The 17,121-nt window shown below is 37.7% G+C and overlaps 1 protein-coding gene across 3 annotated transcripts; it reads right to left on the bottom strand.

Moving 5' to 3' along the window:
• Positions 1-6: 6 nt before the first annotated feature.
• Positions 7-16,311, bottom strand: masp2 (MBL associated serine protease 2). Of its 3 annotated transcripts, none has more exons than XM_042410169.1 (7): positions 16,013-16,311; positions 6,505-6,591; positions 6,209-6,431; positions 5,939-6,116; positions 4,531-4,665; positions 3,093-3,289; positions 7-2,870 (listed from the first exon to the last, which is right to left on the bottom strand). In XM_042410169.1, the coding sequence occupies exons 2-7, from the start codon at positions 6,510-6,512 to the stop codon at positions 2,697-2,699; spliced, it is 915 nt and encodes a 304-aa protein (XP_042266103.1). In that variant the 5' UTR covers positions 6,513-6,591; positions 16,013-16,311; the 3' UTR covers positions 7-2,696. The 3 variants fall into 3 exon arrangements, with proteins under 3 accessions (XP_042266103.1, XP_042266104.1, XP_042266102.1); XM_042410170.1 differs by lacking the exon at positions 16,013-16,311 and adding an exon at positions 12,496-12,711; XM_042410168.1 differs by lacking the exon at positions 16,013-16,311 and having other exon boundaries at positions 6,505-6,860.
• Positions 16,312-17,121: the final 810 nt, after the last annotated feature.

The raw sequence follows: 17,121 nt of genomic DNA, 5'->3' as shown, positions 1-17,121 counted from the left end.
CTCATGGCACAAAGCCAAAGAAACTTGAACAGCACTACTTTTGAGTTACATGGGATGCAGACAGAAACCACAGGCAGGATGCTGAGAGTAACGTTATTTCTGAGATATATGCAAATGCTGACGTCGATATATCTATGTAAAGGCTAGCCTTGTACAAGTAAATGAATATATTTGAGTGGAGTAGATGGGCTAATTCATCATTCTAATAATAAAGAGTCTGACAAGATAAGATGTATATCACTTCAAGCCTCACTGAACACGTCTGGCCGACATTTAGGGTAAAAATGACAAAGCTTCATCTTTGAGTTACATGGAACCAATACTTATGTATTACAGATAATTTAAGACTATGTATTATATACTATTATTGAAGTTATGTATCAGTCTGGTGGATGTGTGATGTAATGCGGGGTGTACAATGGGTGCAAGTCTGTGTGACTCATAGGTCATGTACAAGATAGCCTTTGTCATGTCTATCATCATCTGTCTCAGGAATACATGAACACATGAATACAAATGATGGTGGATTTGAATTTGCGGAAGGATCATCTTTTTTGTGTTGTGGTGAGATTGAGATGTCACTATGGGCTTGTACTTGACTATTAGATACATGGGAGAGTGGAGCAATCATAAGGATCTGCTGATTACTCAGTATTGTGCGTATATATGGAAAAGGTTTGTGTCTCAGCTTGAAACTTGGTTTCATCAAAAGTAACTTGTCACCCTGCTGTTTCATACTGAACCCTTTAAGAACTGCTACAGTGTGAGATCCCCAACAAATTCACATGTATTTAATTTAAACATGTGCAGCAAATGTTTCAAAGGGAAGTTTTGTATGACTGTACAGTATGTGATTTATACATTTTGTACACATGTTGAATGGTGTCATGAGGGGTATTTTCAAATAAACTTGCCTCTCAAACTTTTAAAAGTGCTCGTTGTCCCACATTTTTATGATTAAATATTAAATGAATGTAGCCTTATGCACAATCTCATTGACAGATATGTCAATATAATATGTATTCTCGAGACTCTCCTTCCTCTGAAGACTTAATCAAAAGCTGAGCATTAAGATAGAACAAAGAGTTCAAGGCTCGAGGAAACTAGGATCTCTGAAAATAAGATTCAAGATACCATAAAATAGTGATTAATAAAAAAAAAAAATAGTGTGTGCTCTTCCATAGCCAGAAACAGTATCAACGATAACAATACTAAGTAGAATTTTTGACAGGGTGAACCTCCTTCATAGTTCTTCCTTTACATACAGTAAGTTCACGCAGGGTTATCGACAAATAGTGATGAGGCATATTAGCTATAAGCCTACTGGCAGCATGCTGCTACTAGATATTTTCCAACAGTTAGTTAATGGGTTTCATGGTGTGCGTAATTCCTGTGGAATTGGCTCCAACTAGGCTGAACAGTTAGAAGTGAGTGAGATATAGGAGCAGTCGATGGTGCTCTCATGTGTCACAGTGTTTTGGTGGATTAGATTATGAGTTAACAGTGTACAGGTAAAAACTGCAGGTTTGCTCTGTGAGCACCCAGTTGCCTTGAGGACTGTCTGGGCATTTCATGCTAGAAACAAACCTTATTCTATGTGCTCAGATGATTTTCAGAGAACACATGACTACCTAAGACCTTATGATTCTGTTGGGTTGCAAATGCCAAGGTGATGTATGGGTCAGTGCATACCTTGCCTTGCTAAGCTGTGGTGAACTTCAAACTACAAAGTATGTAGCAGCATCACAGTTCGGTCCAAGTTACTATACTTTTTTTAAAGTAATAAGTTCACAGAAAAGTGGCATTGGCTTGATTCCAAGGCAACAGGAAAAAAAACGAAAACTGGAGCCGAAGAAACAGTAAAAATAAATCAACACAAGTGCGTTTCTTTCTTACACCCACATATTCATGCATGCTCTTTTGCCCCACTTGTGTTGGTGAGTAAATGCAAAAGTGTGAAATGAGAGGCAATTTCATGGGGCTGTAGAACCCTTTAATGACAGTTTTGATAGAGGAGTGGAGCTGGGATTGCTGAGAACAAGCTGCATTATGTATGAAGGTTAAACGACTAGCATTCACCGCCTCTTAGACCAGACTGACTGACTTCCAGACTACTTTATGGAATTAATTTATTATTTCTGCCTGGGCATAAATATACATCTCTGTCTTTGGTTAGAATAGAGCAGAATAACGGTTTGTATTCAGATATCTTACTTAGATTTTTTTTTTTAATCAAAATGCTTGTCTGATCACATGTAGACCAAACATTCATTTTAATAAACACATTGTGTAAAAAATAGTCTAAATTAATCAAAGTGTCTTTTGAGTCTTACTTTATTCCTGCAAGTAATAAAATAATAAAAACATATTACAAAAATGGTTAAAAGGGATTGTACTGGTGAGATTTTAGAACCCAGAAGGATTTGTAGTGGCATCTCACCAAGCAAAGAAATACAAAGATGTCAACATTAGGTTCAATCCCTGAAATTGCTTGAAAATATCTTTATAGTACCAGTTTCACAAAATCATACCAAGATATCATCAAGATAATGCTTCTGCTAGCATCAAGATCAAACACAACATCCAAGCTTCATCACAAAAATTAGGGTCGAGTTAACAGCAAACAGTGACTTTAGTTGCCACACTATCAAAGTTATAGTTTTTAGATAGCGTATACAGGCCATCAAGCCATCAGTCTAAGTTACAGTGAGGGATGTAGCCTTAGTGCTGGTATACTTAATCTTCCATCCCTTGTTTTTACCACTGGGGTCGGATTTGAATGCAACATTCACCTGGTAACCTCCTGTGTCAATGCGGCCTGGTGGCTTGGATCCACAGAAGGGTCCATACTCTTGTCCAGCTGTTGAAATCTTATGAAGGGGGGGAAACCAGAAAAAAAAATGGGGATGTTGATTCATTAAATACCTGACTTAGTGATGCTCAGCCAAACATAAATATGCAGGAGTCCTACAGTATATCACCCAAGAAGGACAAGTCAGTGACAGACTGCCTACACAAGCATGAGCAGGAATACATTGCTTATTCATCATCTTGTGTGTGTTAAGTTGCCGCCCTGAAGTCACAGGACTAACCTTCAACGTATCGTATGGACAGGGGGCATCCGGATGTCCCTCTACGTCAAAGGGTGCCAGAAAGTTCAGGATTATTCTGTAGCCCTCCGGCAGACGGATGGTGTGGTCACACTGACTCATGGGTGGGTAGGGGTTCGGGTAGCCTGGGCTGGTCAGAACCCCTGACAGCGTGGTCAACACCTGGTTGATGCATGGCACTGTGGGGAAGACACACACTCATTTACTGTAAATCCCACTTTAACACAGTCCATGTCCAGTCTTCAGAGTTCATTTGAAAACTAGTGGATATGATCTACCTGCAGCTGCTTTATGAGATATAAATGACAAAGTATGAAGAAGTACGAAAATGTTTTGTGATTAGAAGAAAAAAAAAATTCATGTCAATTGAGACATTTCCTGGCATCATAAATGATGGGATTCATTTAGGTTGCATTATTGCCCCGGCAAGTGTGCAGATGTTGTTACAGACAAAAACAAATGAGTATTGCAAAGAGCCTGAGTTGCTGTAATTCATATAATTAGTACAATCTGTAGGCAGATAATCATTTTTGCTTATTCGTTGCATGATTTGTTTTGTCACCCTTTTTTACTCTGGCAAAGAATAATAATTTAAGTCACATCAACTGGTAATTGTGATTAATTACCTAGTGTCAGTACACTATTAGTGCTGCACACAGGTATCAATTTTTAATGCCATTTTGAAGTTGCTTTTCCCTTAGGAATCGACAGTAATTAACCTTGCCTTACACCAGCTGGCAGAGATCAACTACTTTATGCATCAGTATGCCTTTTCAGTCTGAAATTAGTTAGCACAGGCCAGATATGATAGAATGAAATCCAGTCTAGTACACAATCAACTGTGTGTGAAATGTCAGAGAACTGTTTGTTAAGGATTTGTTCTGCAGTACTGTGAAATATCAAGAATACTTCAAATGACAGATGGCGTTCTCTTCCAATAATTAGGTGTAATAATAAGTTAACAACACAGCAATCTGATCTCATTTTCATCCACCATTCTCGCAAAGTCTAAAATTAGCAGCATTTTGTATTTTAATTGTTCTTATAACCACGTTGATACCACATCAACAGATTGTGCCAACTGAAAGATTTGGTCATTATTTGGTTATATAATCAACAAATGCTGTGGAATTTAAAATGTGTTGTAGCCAAATGCCTCAAACAGAGATCACTGACACTAATGGAAGTTGCTTGCTTGTGTGCCTTACTTTGTTGCCATCAATATCGGCTGTGTCTGGTAGTGGGGAGCTGGGCTGTATTTAGATTTAGAAACACCATATACCAGATTTACAGAGATCAATATACAGTCAAATGCAGTGTGACAAGCTCTTGACAATGCACCACACTATATAGATTCTGACCGACTTTGATTGAGCTCAGATGAACATGCCTCTTGAGCTTTCGTCTGCATATCTCTTACCTGTGCAGGATCTTTTGTTGTCATGGAGAAGGTATCCTTGTCTGCATGTGCAGTAATATCCACCAATGTAATTGTGACAAAAATGATCACACGCTCTCTCCCCGTCTACCATGATGGACAGACACTCATCGATGTCTGTTGGAGACAGAGAGGTTAGAGAGTGAATCACAATAAATATGTATCATAGTTTAAAGTGGAATTGTCTTTTAATGATTGTCTTGTAAATCCTAAATGTGTCTGGACTAAGTCAGATAATGTATGGTGACTTGCTTGGTATGTATTTTTCAGGAGTGTATAGATGTATGTCACCATGGCTTTTACAAGTTAAGCAGACATTAAATGAAAGTGCTTTGTCTTACAAAAAATCTCAATGGGTTCAATCTGTTAACTATTGAGGCTGAAAGAATAGGGAATGTATTAATTGTAAACAAAAAGTGCAGACAGGCTTTTTTAACTTCACAGTCATCAACAGCAGAATCCCAAACGTAACTGGATAAACAAGATAAACAAGACTAAAAGTCTACAGCTATGCAGGCAGCTAGAGCTAACATGACAAGATGCTGCTGTTTAGCTAATATTTACCAGATTCACCATCTTAGTTTACTGTTAGTATCCTAATATTTGCTCATTAGTGTTGAATACAAAATACAGCTGAGTTACATAAAGAGTCATAAGCTGAAGAATTGAGCAATTTGAAATTCTGACCCCATGAAGGTGCTAGATGCAACATCAGACAATCAACCAAAGTCAAATGAATTTATCCTCTAGGAACCTTGAATATCTGTAGCAAAGTTTATGGCAATCCATCCAATAGTTGTCAAGATATTTTATGTCAACCTTTTGGTGGCATGGTAGAAAAGTCAGAGGATCACCAAAGTCAATAGGATACATCATCTGGCAATGTCTGTACAAAATTGTCAGGCTATTTCTCTGAATAGGTGAAAAGACTTGCTGGCAGAGATTGAGGAAAAGTAGGGTTCATCCTCTGGCGACCATGAATGCCTGTGCCAAATTTCATGACAATATGGTAGACCATACTGACAGGAAGTATCTGCCAAACTCCAATTTAAATTGGCCATTCACAGTTTAATACATTTTATTGCTAGAATAAGCCAAAAGTTATATATAAATTAGATGTCCTCTCAAAGAGTAGTTTACCTTTATTCTAGTAACTTATGGTGCCCTTAATTTGTGCTGTGGATTTGTCATTATTATATTGTATATGTTGTTTGTAGTCTTGTGGTTTTGTCTGAATTAATATTTTAAACATTACTGTATGTACCTATGATTATATGATCTTGCTATTATTTCTCCAGAAACTCCATTACACTTTGCTCTGTTCAATTACAGCCACCAAAAACGTACAGGTATCTGCCCTCTGGCAACAAATGTCACTACTCTACATCACCTTCTGAGGTGTAAAATGCTTGGAAGCCAGTGAATCGTCCCTCGTTAGAATAGTCACTCCTAAAGACCACTGACATGAGGTTCCCGGCTGACAGGATGATGGTGTTCCTGGGGGTGCTTTCAGAGTTCTTCTCTTCCTCACCACAGAACCGCAAGGTCTCATTCCCCTCTGCCAAAACCTGCTTTGACAAGGTCAGAAGCCTTTTGGTGAGCAAGCTACAGAGTCCAGTGCAATGCAGATAATGGGACTTGGAGTTTCTCTAGCATATACCTGAATGTAGTCATATTCACATTGATTGGAAGGTTCCACGTTGAAGTGGGTGAAGTAGAGTTTGACCCTGTGGCCCTCTGGGACAGTGATGTTCCACACTATGAGCTGGTTATCCGGGTATGTCTGGGGGAAGTTGGGGGAGGTGAAGTTGCCATATAACCCTGTCATTTCCACACTCAGCGAGACATGTATGAGGGAAAATAGGACAAACACACAGCCCCCACTGGGCAAAATTAGGTGTGATGGCAGTGGTTCCAAGAATAATTTTGCACAAGTAAATGCTAACCGACACTCACCTGGTCATGTTGGCTTCACAGTCCTCGGATATTTTGCGTGTTTTTGGAATGGTTCAATCTCAGCGACCTGAGGGTAAATGAACCTGGCTGGTAAACAAAGTGAGATGGACACATGATCATTCCCCACCTCCCTCAGTCACAGAAATCTATCAAACTGAAGAATGTAAGAATAGCGTATATTCATCCATATCATGTTAAACTCTTTTTCTTATTTATCAACTCCTTTATCCATTTTTACAATTGGGAAATATTTGTTTAGATGATTATGACACATACTACAATTTCCTTAAATGTCAGTGCATTCAATGAAACTGTGGAAGAAAGACTAACACTCAAATCATTAAAAATAATTTAAAAATCCCAAAACCCTTTTCTAGATTTTTTGTTACTTTTGATTACTTAAATGTATTGATCATTTTAAAATGTAAAAAAAACATTGTAAATGTAAGAAACATAAATTGCAATGTATTTATAAAAATGGAAACCAACTATCACCTGTATCACACCTCAGTGCCCTGTGAAGCTTTCTCACATCTGCTCAGACAGTGATGCTGATCAGACCTGACTCATGCCTTTAATTATTTCAGACCCCACTCTCATGATTGTCGAGTAGTCAGGCTGTTAAATAAAAGCATCAGAAAAATAAATACACTAACCCATTACATTTACCAGCCGAGTCCTTTTTGTTTCCAACTAATTACTGTATTAGAAACAAAAACAGTCAGTGGTACATCAATAACAGTTTCCTCGTGAATGAAACCAGATTGCATCATGTTTTTATTTTTTGTTTTTTTAAACGTCTGACTCTGCTCTGTGCCAAATGCTTTAAGGTCAGACTTTATTGTAAAGGCTTTTATAATGAGGGAATCGCAGAGTGTTCAGCTGTCTGTTTTGATGGAATACGGATATTGGTGTTATTCAGAAGTGATGGGGCCTTTCAACCAGAAACAGTTGTACAATAAGTAAGCTTATAATAACCAACCCCCATTTTCGCTAATGCTAAAGCACTAATGGCTAGTATTTGAAGTGAATTACAATAATTATCCACATGAACATCAATGTTAATTTCCTTTTGCAAATGACCTCTCTGATGGGACTCTTTTTAAATGGTGCCATAACCTTTTCCTTTTCGCCTGATTGTGAGCTGGTAGGATGTTAAGTCACTGTGGAGTCTGCACTGATGCCAGATGTTCTGCTCTTGGATATCATCCAGCTACCACTCAGGCTTTGACGTTCCAGTATGAAGCACCAACAGAACCGACACACTCCGACACCAGACAAAGCATTCCTTAACAATTTAACTTCATTATAAAAACAAAAATGTATACAATTGTGTCTTTTATGCTCTATGTGTTGTTTGGATGTTCAGGGTCTCACTTCTGTTGCCTCTGGGAGTGTAAATTTATCTCCAGACTCTAGACCGTTACTTCAAGAGAACTCAGGAACCTCCAAGGAGCTTCATCACCCCGTATAACACTATAAACTTTCTGACAAACTTCTTCTTGTTGGTCATTTTGCACAATTGGTTCAAAGATATCCCACCCAGTAGCCTATTACTCTTTGGTACAGAGAGATCTTCATCACACTCCCTCATGAAAGAATATGTGCTGTTTTAAAAAGAGAATGACAGTCTGTTCTAACCTTTTGGTCACCTGCGGACTAAAAATTCTACTTTTAAAGGGTCAGTGCCCTCGGAGTTGAAACCTGCTTCCTATTTAAGTTACTTACACAGTTGTGCAAAGACATTATTGTGTTGTGAATACTGTAGCCCCTGGGGGCTGCTAGTGGTTTTTGTTGTTTCAATGTGAAATGTAATAACCCTCTTTTTTATTTCTCACACACATATTTGTATATTTTATAGTATTCATTAGTGTTTTATCACTTCATAACTGTGTTTTGTCACTTCTATATTGTATCACTGTTTTGTTACCTCACCACTTTTTTTTTTAGCTCAGTAAAACTACAAAACACAAAATCACTCTCCAACTAGGCTGATTAGACAAATAATTTGAAGGACATGGGAGGCAAGAGTTGGATATGACTTTGTATTAAAATTAAATAATTCAATGACATTATTAGTTAGTATTGATTATTCATATGATTTTAACTCAAAACACAATAAATGACTCGTCCTAATATCAGATATAGGTCAGTATGTGTGAAGTTTTGCATGTTTTGTAAAAGACAGAAAACATTTGCCATCATAAAATGTGTCTTTTTTTTTGAGATATGATGGATGATAATTGGGCCAAAAATAAGTGATGGCCTACTGTTTACTGTTTACCCAAAATATAGTTTGTCAAAAAAGACTGAAGTGTACATTAAAAGCACTTACAGTTGGAAAATTGAATTCCCCGTGCGGAAAAAAGATTTGCCTTTGCTGAGGGTACTCTATTTTCTAAATGTCATTGCAGTGATTGGCACAGAAATGCCATAGCTGTAGAAATTAGACGTTGTATAATGTACGCTTGTTTGTTTTATTGACAGGACCTAAAAGATTTTTTGGTGGATAAAGGACTATTCTAAAATGGAAAAAGTAACCTCATCCCTCTAAAATCCCTCCAGCTATTGACACCAGCACCTTTTCCATATTTTCCATCGCAAGCTCTTTGTAGCTGCTCCGCTTTATAACCTTTTCACACTCTGAGGTCATACCTTAGGGTGTGAAAAACCTTTCCTTTTATTGTTGCTGGCTATGGACCGGAGGCAGTACTTAATAATAGACATGAAAATGAAAGAGGGAAAAGCACAATTAACACATTAAAGCTTAAATTTGAATTCTGATCAGCAGTGAAATATTTGAGGTGCTTGAAGCAATATTATATTATACAAAAACAGGAAAAAACCTGCACATTATATCAAGAATAAAATACGAGGAATCCAAACAAGCATAGAATAATAATCTGAAAGACTGCGCATGTGTGTGAATCTGAACAAGTCTCTCTTTAGGCTGAGGAGCCGAGAGACAGACTGACTGAAGTGATAATGTCATCTAAAGACAAAATCTGGAGCTGCTCTATAGACGGTAAATAATGAAATGACTGCTGACACCATGACAGCAGCCATGGTGATGTGACTGGGATGTGAGGACATTTTCTGAGTCACAGCTGGAAGCCCTTAATTCCAGTAAAACTCACTGGGATGGATGTAATACCTCAAACAATTTCTATGAGACTATAGACCTGATCACTGATTGACACCATTCATTCAAATCTAAATGCTTTGATTTCCAACCACAGAAGATCGTTTTCTAATTCTAGTTCTACTTTTCTTCAAAGAAATTATGTGATTTTCCATTTTAATTTGTTGCCCATTTAATGTGTGTTTTTTTTTTTTAGCAGAACTGGGATGCATTAAAAGAGCCTAAACTCCAGTTTTGTTTAGTTTTGTTTAAACTTCTGATACATCTTTTGATGCAACACTAAAGACTTTGCATTTGCACCTGCAATAGCCAGAATCTGAATGTGAGCTTAATGCAGATGTCTCCTGATTATATGTGACTTCAATCCAGCCACTCCGAATCCCATCCTCAAAGCACAAACATTCGTTTTAAAGCTTCAGGATATAAATTAAAATTTAGGGCAAGTGTTGCACACGTGCGTCATAAACAAAGCACATTTGCAAGATACTGACTAACCTAAGTGGTGTGTTTGTGCATGTACCATAGATAATTTAAACAGCTAACACGTGCACACACACACACACACACATACAGCTGAGCATGCATGCAGAGACACAAGGAACAGGCCGTTTCGATTTCAGCATGATCAAATCTTGAATGTCCATGTGCGCAAGACAGACGCTGTCCTCGCAGCGGTGCTTCACCTGCTTGCTGTACCATGCAGTACTGAAGTGCTTCCTTATAGGAAGTCAGCCAGTCATTGAATAAAGAATAGGCCACTTGAGATCAATTGAAAAAAACGAAAAGACAGCGACCGTTTGTAGCAGGAGAGTCAACAAAAGATGGAGATGGAGATACAGGGAGAGAGCTTCATATCAATGTCGTATCAGATGCTGGAAGAAGGCAAAGGGGGAGAAAGGTTTCTTCTCTTCTACTCATTTTGCATAATTTACATATCTCTCTGCTATCAATCTGGTGACCTCAACAACCTGCTGGCACAGTTTTGCCCTGATACAGTATCTCTGAGCAAGAAACAAATTATACTCCCAGACATACACTTTGTGAGTGTATTTACCCTCACTGTGACATCTCTCTGCCATTTTAATCCTCACTCTCATCCTTTTTCTCCTTTCCACTGGCTGCAATCACTAGCAGTCTCAACCACCCACATGTTGTAAACTGTAATTAAGGACTGGAATAAGTGGGGATGTGTCACTTGAGCTGAACACTGAGGAACAATATAGAGTTAATCCACTGTAATTTGCTCGTCCACTGTAGCCATGCAGAAACGATACAGTTTCAGCTTCCACAGCACACTACCTGCTGCTAATAACAGATGGTTTAAAAGCAGCACAGGCCAAAATGTATCCTAGTGTCAGATAATCATTCATACATTTGTCTGATTTACAGTTAATTAAATCAACAACTTTCAAATCAGTGCAGAAATGTAAAATGTCACTGGCAGGACCATCCACATTTTAATTCACAGAATAGAAGAAGGAAATAGGTTTCAAATGTTGTTGCTTCTGGCTGTTCCGGGGTTTCATTCTGCTTTCAAACCTCAAATAATTGACTTGAGCCTTGAGGCCAGATGTTCATGGGGTGAAGCAACAGAATTGATTGAATGTCGTCAATATATATTAACATTTCTTTGTTCTGAAGGGAGCTGCAGGTTTAGTTTAATGTTTCCATTAACGCTGCCATTGTTCTTGCTCAATGTGTGCGTAGGCGCAGAGAATACAGTGAATGGCACAAAACAAAAATACACCTGGAAATGTTTCTCATAGTGATTTCTTGCTATAGACTCACTTCAATTTTTCTGCATGTTCTTGTCCACCGAGAGTTTATGTAAACAGTGGTTTCAGAGAAGATTACACAAGTAAAAATGGGACTTTTAGAATTGACTTGTTTTGCTATTTAAATGGTGAGCAGCAATAATGTTTTTTTGTACTAAAGTTTTGCCACAACAGTACTTTTCATGTAACAATGAATGCAAAGAATGAATACTACTTGTGCCGTCATCTTGGTGAACATAATCAATGTTCACAGGGAAGACACAGGGGGCAAATCAGACCAAATGATCAGAAAAAATGTTATTCAACTTGAGAAAAACAAGGGCGTTATGAAAAAAAACTTTTATAAATATTAAATGTTAATTAAGTCAGTTAGAGTTTGTTCTGCTTGTATCAGAAAAGTACAGAACAGGATGGACTAACAAACATTTCTCCTGCTGGATTAAATTTGTGGATGGGGAAAGTTTTGAGCTGATTTAAATCCATAATTTAAATTTGACTGTCATATTCAGCGATTAAAAAAAGTTACATTTATTGTTCTACAAAATAGTTCCCATCGGCTTAAATACTTAGTAACATTAACTGAATTGTTCAACTAACTAATTTGATAATCAGCTCTGCTGAAAAGCTTATGTACAAAAATACATTTCAAGATATTTTCATGGTTCTAAGAATCTGTTTTCTGATGGTGGTGTATGCTGGTGAATGTTGCACAATTTTACAAAATGTTTTTACTGAATAAGTGAACTTTTTAGTAAATGTAGTGAATTTTGGTTATATGGAATTTCATGTATTCCCCTAAAAAATCATTTAGATCAGTGACCCAAGTTTACAGATAGACTGTCCCAATACACCTGAATAAATTCATAAAAAACTACAATTTTTAAAACATGAATCAAATATCTTCAAAAATCCATATAAATAATATAATCCATATATAAATATATTAACAAGTGTTGAACTGTTTAATTTAAGGATCATTGCAATGAGTGCACATTGTAACAGAGCCATAGTGGATTTACAACAAAGTGTCCCAAATGCTAAAGCCATATGTACAATGTAAAATATATTGCTCACCTGGTTCCCAGCATCCCTTGATGCTAATGATCAAGAATGGCTCCTGATGAATTGATGCTGAGCCTTTTTGTGCTGGATTTCATTCCTGACGTCAGGCCCATTACTCTTCCAGTTTGGCCCGGCATGGCTTTTTTTCCACAGATAACAAATACGGTCATTTCCTTGCTAATTCAAACAGACCCCAGCTTTAGCAATTCAGTGGACTGCCATAAGGCAGTAAAGCAGTCAGTGACGTTGGTGTGAGGAAGCAATGATGAGAAATGGCACACAGGTGCTGCGCTCGCCCCTGAATCCTTTCCTTCATTACGGTGCCTCACCGCCACTGCGCTTTTTCATTCATTATGTTCCAAACAGCTCTCTTTTACAAAACAATTTAAGGCCAACTGAGAATTTTTTTACTTACAAAAAGATCACTTTTTGTAACATGGTTTTCACAAAAGTCAGGAAATGCCTTAAAAACAACAACACTAGATTCTATTAAGTTCTTGGTGAGCCTGCAAGTGATCAACAGTGAATATTTCTTGTAATAACATAATACAGTACATGGACTCATCATGATCATACCCACGTCAGTGATATGAGATTATATAATAGTGTGGACAGGCCATGACTCAATAACTCCACTCTATTTCTTGTATAATTGATTACACATTTTCAGGTCTGTTAGGCTCGAGAAAAATGACGATCAGCCTGAACATTAAACATGGATTTCCAATATGAGTAACAGCGCGGCTCTCTTGTTGGCAGCAGCGAGGACTTCACATGCCATTAATAAACAAAAACCATCACTGTCACCCATAATGCAGTGGTGACATTTAGGATCTTAATGACTCACATCACTTTTTTTCGTGTGTATGTGTGTGTGTCTCCATATCACAACCAGACCATTTGACATAAGGGGATTTCATGTTGTTAGAGCAACTGCAATCAGGTGTATTGCCATCCCACAAGGGCCAATTGTCCTGAAAATAGTCATAAGCAGTACTACATACTGGGAGAAAATAACATTACTTGAGCTCATCATCTGCTGCTGTGGCAACAAATCTATTACAGGTGCAAAGTGTGAACCAAACAAGAACAGTTCTGGTGTAACCACAGGAGCGTCACCCGTGTGATTAGAGACCTATATTGCACACATCATACAAGACACTGCAGTGCTTAAACAAGGCAGTCAATATCATCTTGTGGTGCTTTCTTCCCTCCCTGCAATCCTATTCTTCTAATGGCACTATCAACATGAGTGGCTCCCGGTCACGAGTTTGACGCTCAGTGTAAAAGCCAAACTAATGAACTGTTACGGCAATTCCCACCACTTTATCATGATATCAAATATTACTCTGATAGATGTTTAGTGACTATAATACAGCAATAGTAAGTTAGAGATAGAGGCTACATGACAGTGTATAGGACTGTATAAAATAAACAGTATTTTTCTTAATTAAACAGTTTTTAATCATAATAACCCAAGCGGAAATTAGTTTTGAGGCTCACAGCCGGCTGACAGATTAGAAATTTGGTCTTCACAACATTGAGACAAACAGACACCAATAATTTGCTTGGACAACACATCCTCACAGAAGGAGGCAAAACAGATAAAGCCATGAGATTAGTTGTCAGTGTAGAGAGTCATTCAGTTGGTCAACGAAGCAAAAAACAATTAATCTGTACATGTTTTGCATTGACACCAAAAGTACCGCAATCCCAACTCCGCACTACACTGTGATGCCTCTTCTGCACTGCTAAATTATCAGTGGTTTGTGTATGAAACATTTAGAGGTAAAGTAGAAGTAAAGAGGTAAAATGAGAACATGAAATACATATTGTGAAAATAACATTTTACATCTGACACTGTATAAACTGCAGAGATATAGTGTTCTAATTCAATCCAGGATATGAACTGATCTTGTTGATTTTTTAGGTCTGATGAGTGTAAAATTGCCCTTACTGGCAAAATCTGAATATAACCTGCTGAGCAATTTTAGGTGGATTTGCCATCAAAATGGTTATAGCCCTCGCCAAATTAGGCTAGAAAGCTATTAAAGCATATGGGAAATATAAAGAGTCCCTCGTCCATAATATTTGGACTTTTATGATGTTCTGCTGCTGTTTTAATTCAGAACATTGTACAATTTATTTGGCAGTTCTAGGGAAAACAGCATGTCATTGTTCAGATGTGATGCTCATGTTTTGGTCAGATACACAGTATAATATAGTGACGAGTCATCAGCACAGATAAAGCTGGCTTTATGAAATAATAATCCGTAGCGTTCTGAAATGAGTTAGATTATCTTAGGCCATATTCATCGCGGTCTAGTCGGGACCTTTGTTGCATATCATCTCCCTTTCTCCTCATGCATTTCCTGTCTTCCTCTTAGAAGTTTACTTTCTCATAAACTATCTCTTTATTTTATGGATGGCAATGTCGGATGGGCAGTCCTGCACTTTGGTCCAGACTGAAATACCTCAACAATTAATGGATGGATGGTCATTAAATGTCATGTCCCCCTCAGGATAAATTGTAATAAATTTAGTGAATCCTTAAAGATCTCCTCCAGAGATCAGAGAGATGATGTAAAATATATAAAAATACGCTGCTTGGAATAATAATATGTGTCTAATATGTGTTTTTTTCCTCAAAGAAGGTACAATTACCTTATTAAAAACCTTAAATTTCTACCTATTCCTTCTCTCTCATTGAAAAATCCAGAATCAATGAATATGCAAATATTGTTCATTTCAAAAGTTGAACTGCTGGACAACAGATGTCTCCTACTTCACTGTAAAGTCCATTCTCAGTATATGTGCACTGGAGGCTTCAAATTTCCACATTTGTATAAGTTGCATACGATTAGCCTCCAAAGTAGTTCTGATATCACAAATCATGCTTGTAGGCTCACCCCTTAAACTCAGATTTTCAGTGAGCACAGAGAAACTTTCCCCCTTCAGCAGATGAATGTGAAAACAGCTTTGTAGTGTCAAACTCTTGACATACATCATTCTGTACAATGAAGCTCAAACATTCAACTGAAGGCACAAGAAGATGGAGATGGAGATGTTCTAATGATGGAGGGGTACTCCATCATTAGAACAAATGTTTAATATGCCCAATACTTTGATTTATACCTGCAAAACTAATGACATTCTCATCCACACCAGCTGTACTTTGTGTTTAGTTCTAATTAGCAAATGTTAGCATGCTAACACATTAAGCTAACACGGTGAACATGGTCAACATTATACCTGCTAAACATTAGCATGTTAGCATTGTCATTGTGACCACATTAGTCTGCAGATGTTAGCATTTGCACAAAATGTCGGCTAGCTTAAGTAAAGACTCGTATAGAAAGTTTTGTTTTTTCACTGCTAAAAAAAAAGTTTCAGGGGGAAATTGTCATCGTCATAGCACACTAGTTTAAAACATCTCATATTAAACTGATATGATGGCAAAAATGTTTCTGCAAGAATGTAACCAGTGATTTGCTTCAGTATTCACATGTAACACTGTGTTTTACTTTACCTTGTTTAACACCACAGACCTGCCCTGCTTCCCAAAGTATCCAGAATGAACAAGGTCACTATAGGGACCAACGTGCTGCATCCCTTCCTCACGCTGGTGACAGCTCATTTTCTGAGCCACGGCTTTAACACTGAAAGAGCAGAGGGCCCTATAATGATCAGCTTTTAGTGCTGGCACTGGGCGGCTGAATAAGCCATCAGGCATCATTAGGCCCTGTGGAAAACAATCTCTCCATTCCTGTTGGTGCTCCCAAACAGGAGAACTCTTTGGGAGAAATACATCAGAGACACTTCAGCTTGTGTGTTGTGTGTGTTGTTTTAGAATATTCTCAGCTTTCAGCGGTCAAAGACATCAATATTCCTGATGACGTGTCTCTTCATGATCCCTTTGAAAACTATGAAAAGAATTTATTTAATCTGAAACAGTATCCGTTAATCTGGTAACACCAACAAGTCTTTACTGAAATCTTGATTTAACAAAAACAAAACAAAAAAAACAGGAGGCAGCGATTGATCAACAGCACGAAGACAAGAAATCACAGAACTTTCAGCTGAATAGAGGAGAGTCCTTCTGAAAGGCACTAATGATCTCTCAACAGACTGATGCGAACCTGCCACGTACACAGAGAGACAGGTCCATTATTTCTACTGGGCATGTCCTTTCCCGAGAGCATTTTAAAATCCTTTTTACTTACATATTTCTTTTATTTCAAAATGCCTCAGCTAGTCAACCTTACTGCATTTGTTCAGTGCACTGGATACGACCCATCTAAAATGTCACAACTAAACAAATTGAGCCTGGCTGACAGAGATGAATAAGGCTGCTGCAGGCGCTGTGTCCAGAGTCGCTGGGTTAATAAAGTACAAGTACATTTCTATGAACTGCACAGAACTTCCATCTCCATTTTTCAAACAAAACATGTACACCCACTGTATGATGTATTAAACAAAAATTCATAAAGTGTATAGAATATTTCCCCTTTTTCTTAGCTAAGATGTAAAATTAATGTTGTTTTATATTTTCAATTTACTGGAGTACACATTTAATCAGTGCATGCTTTGAGAACACAACACACTCTATTAACGATACGTCAGCTGCAGTAACCTGAA

This window comes from Thunnus maccoyii, chromosome 4 (genome assembly GCF_910596095.1).
Source record: "Thunnus maccoyii chromosome 4, fThuMac1.1, whole genome shotgun sequence".
Taxonomy (NCBI): Eukaryota; Metazoa; Chordata; class Actinopteri; order Scombriformes; family Scombridae; genus Thunnus; species Thunnus maccoyii.
The sequence above is the reverse complement of the archived record's forward strand: the minus strand, read 5'-3'. Positions and strand labels throughout refer to the sequence as shown.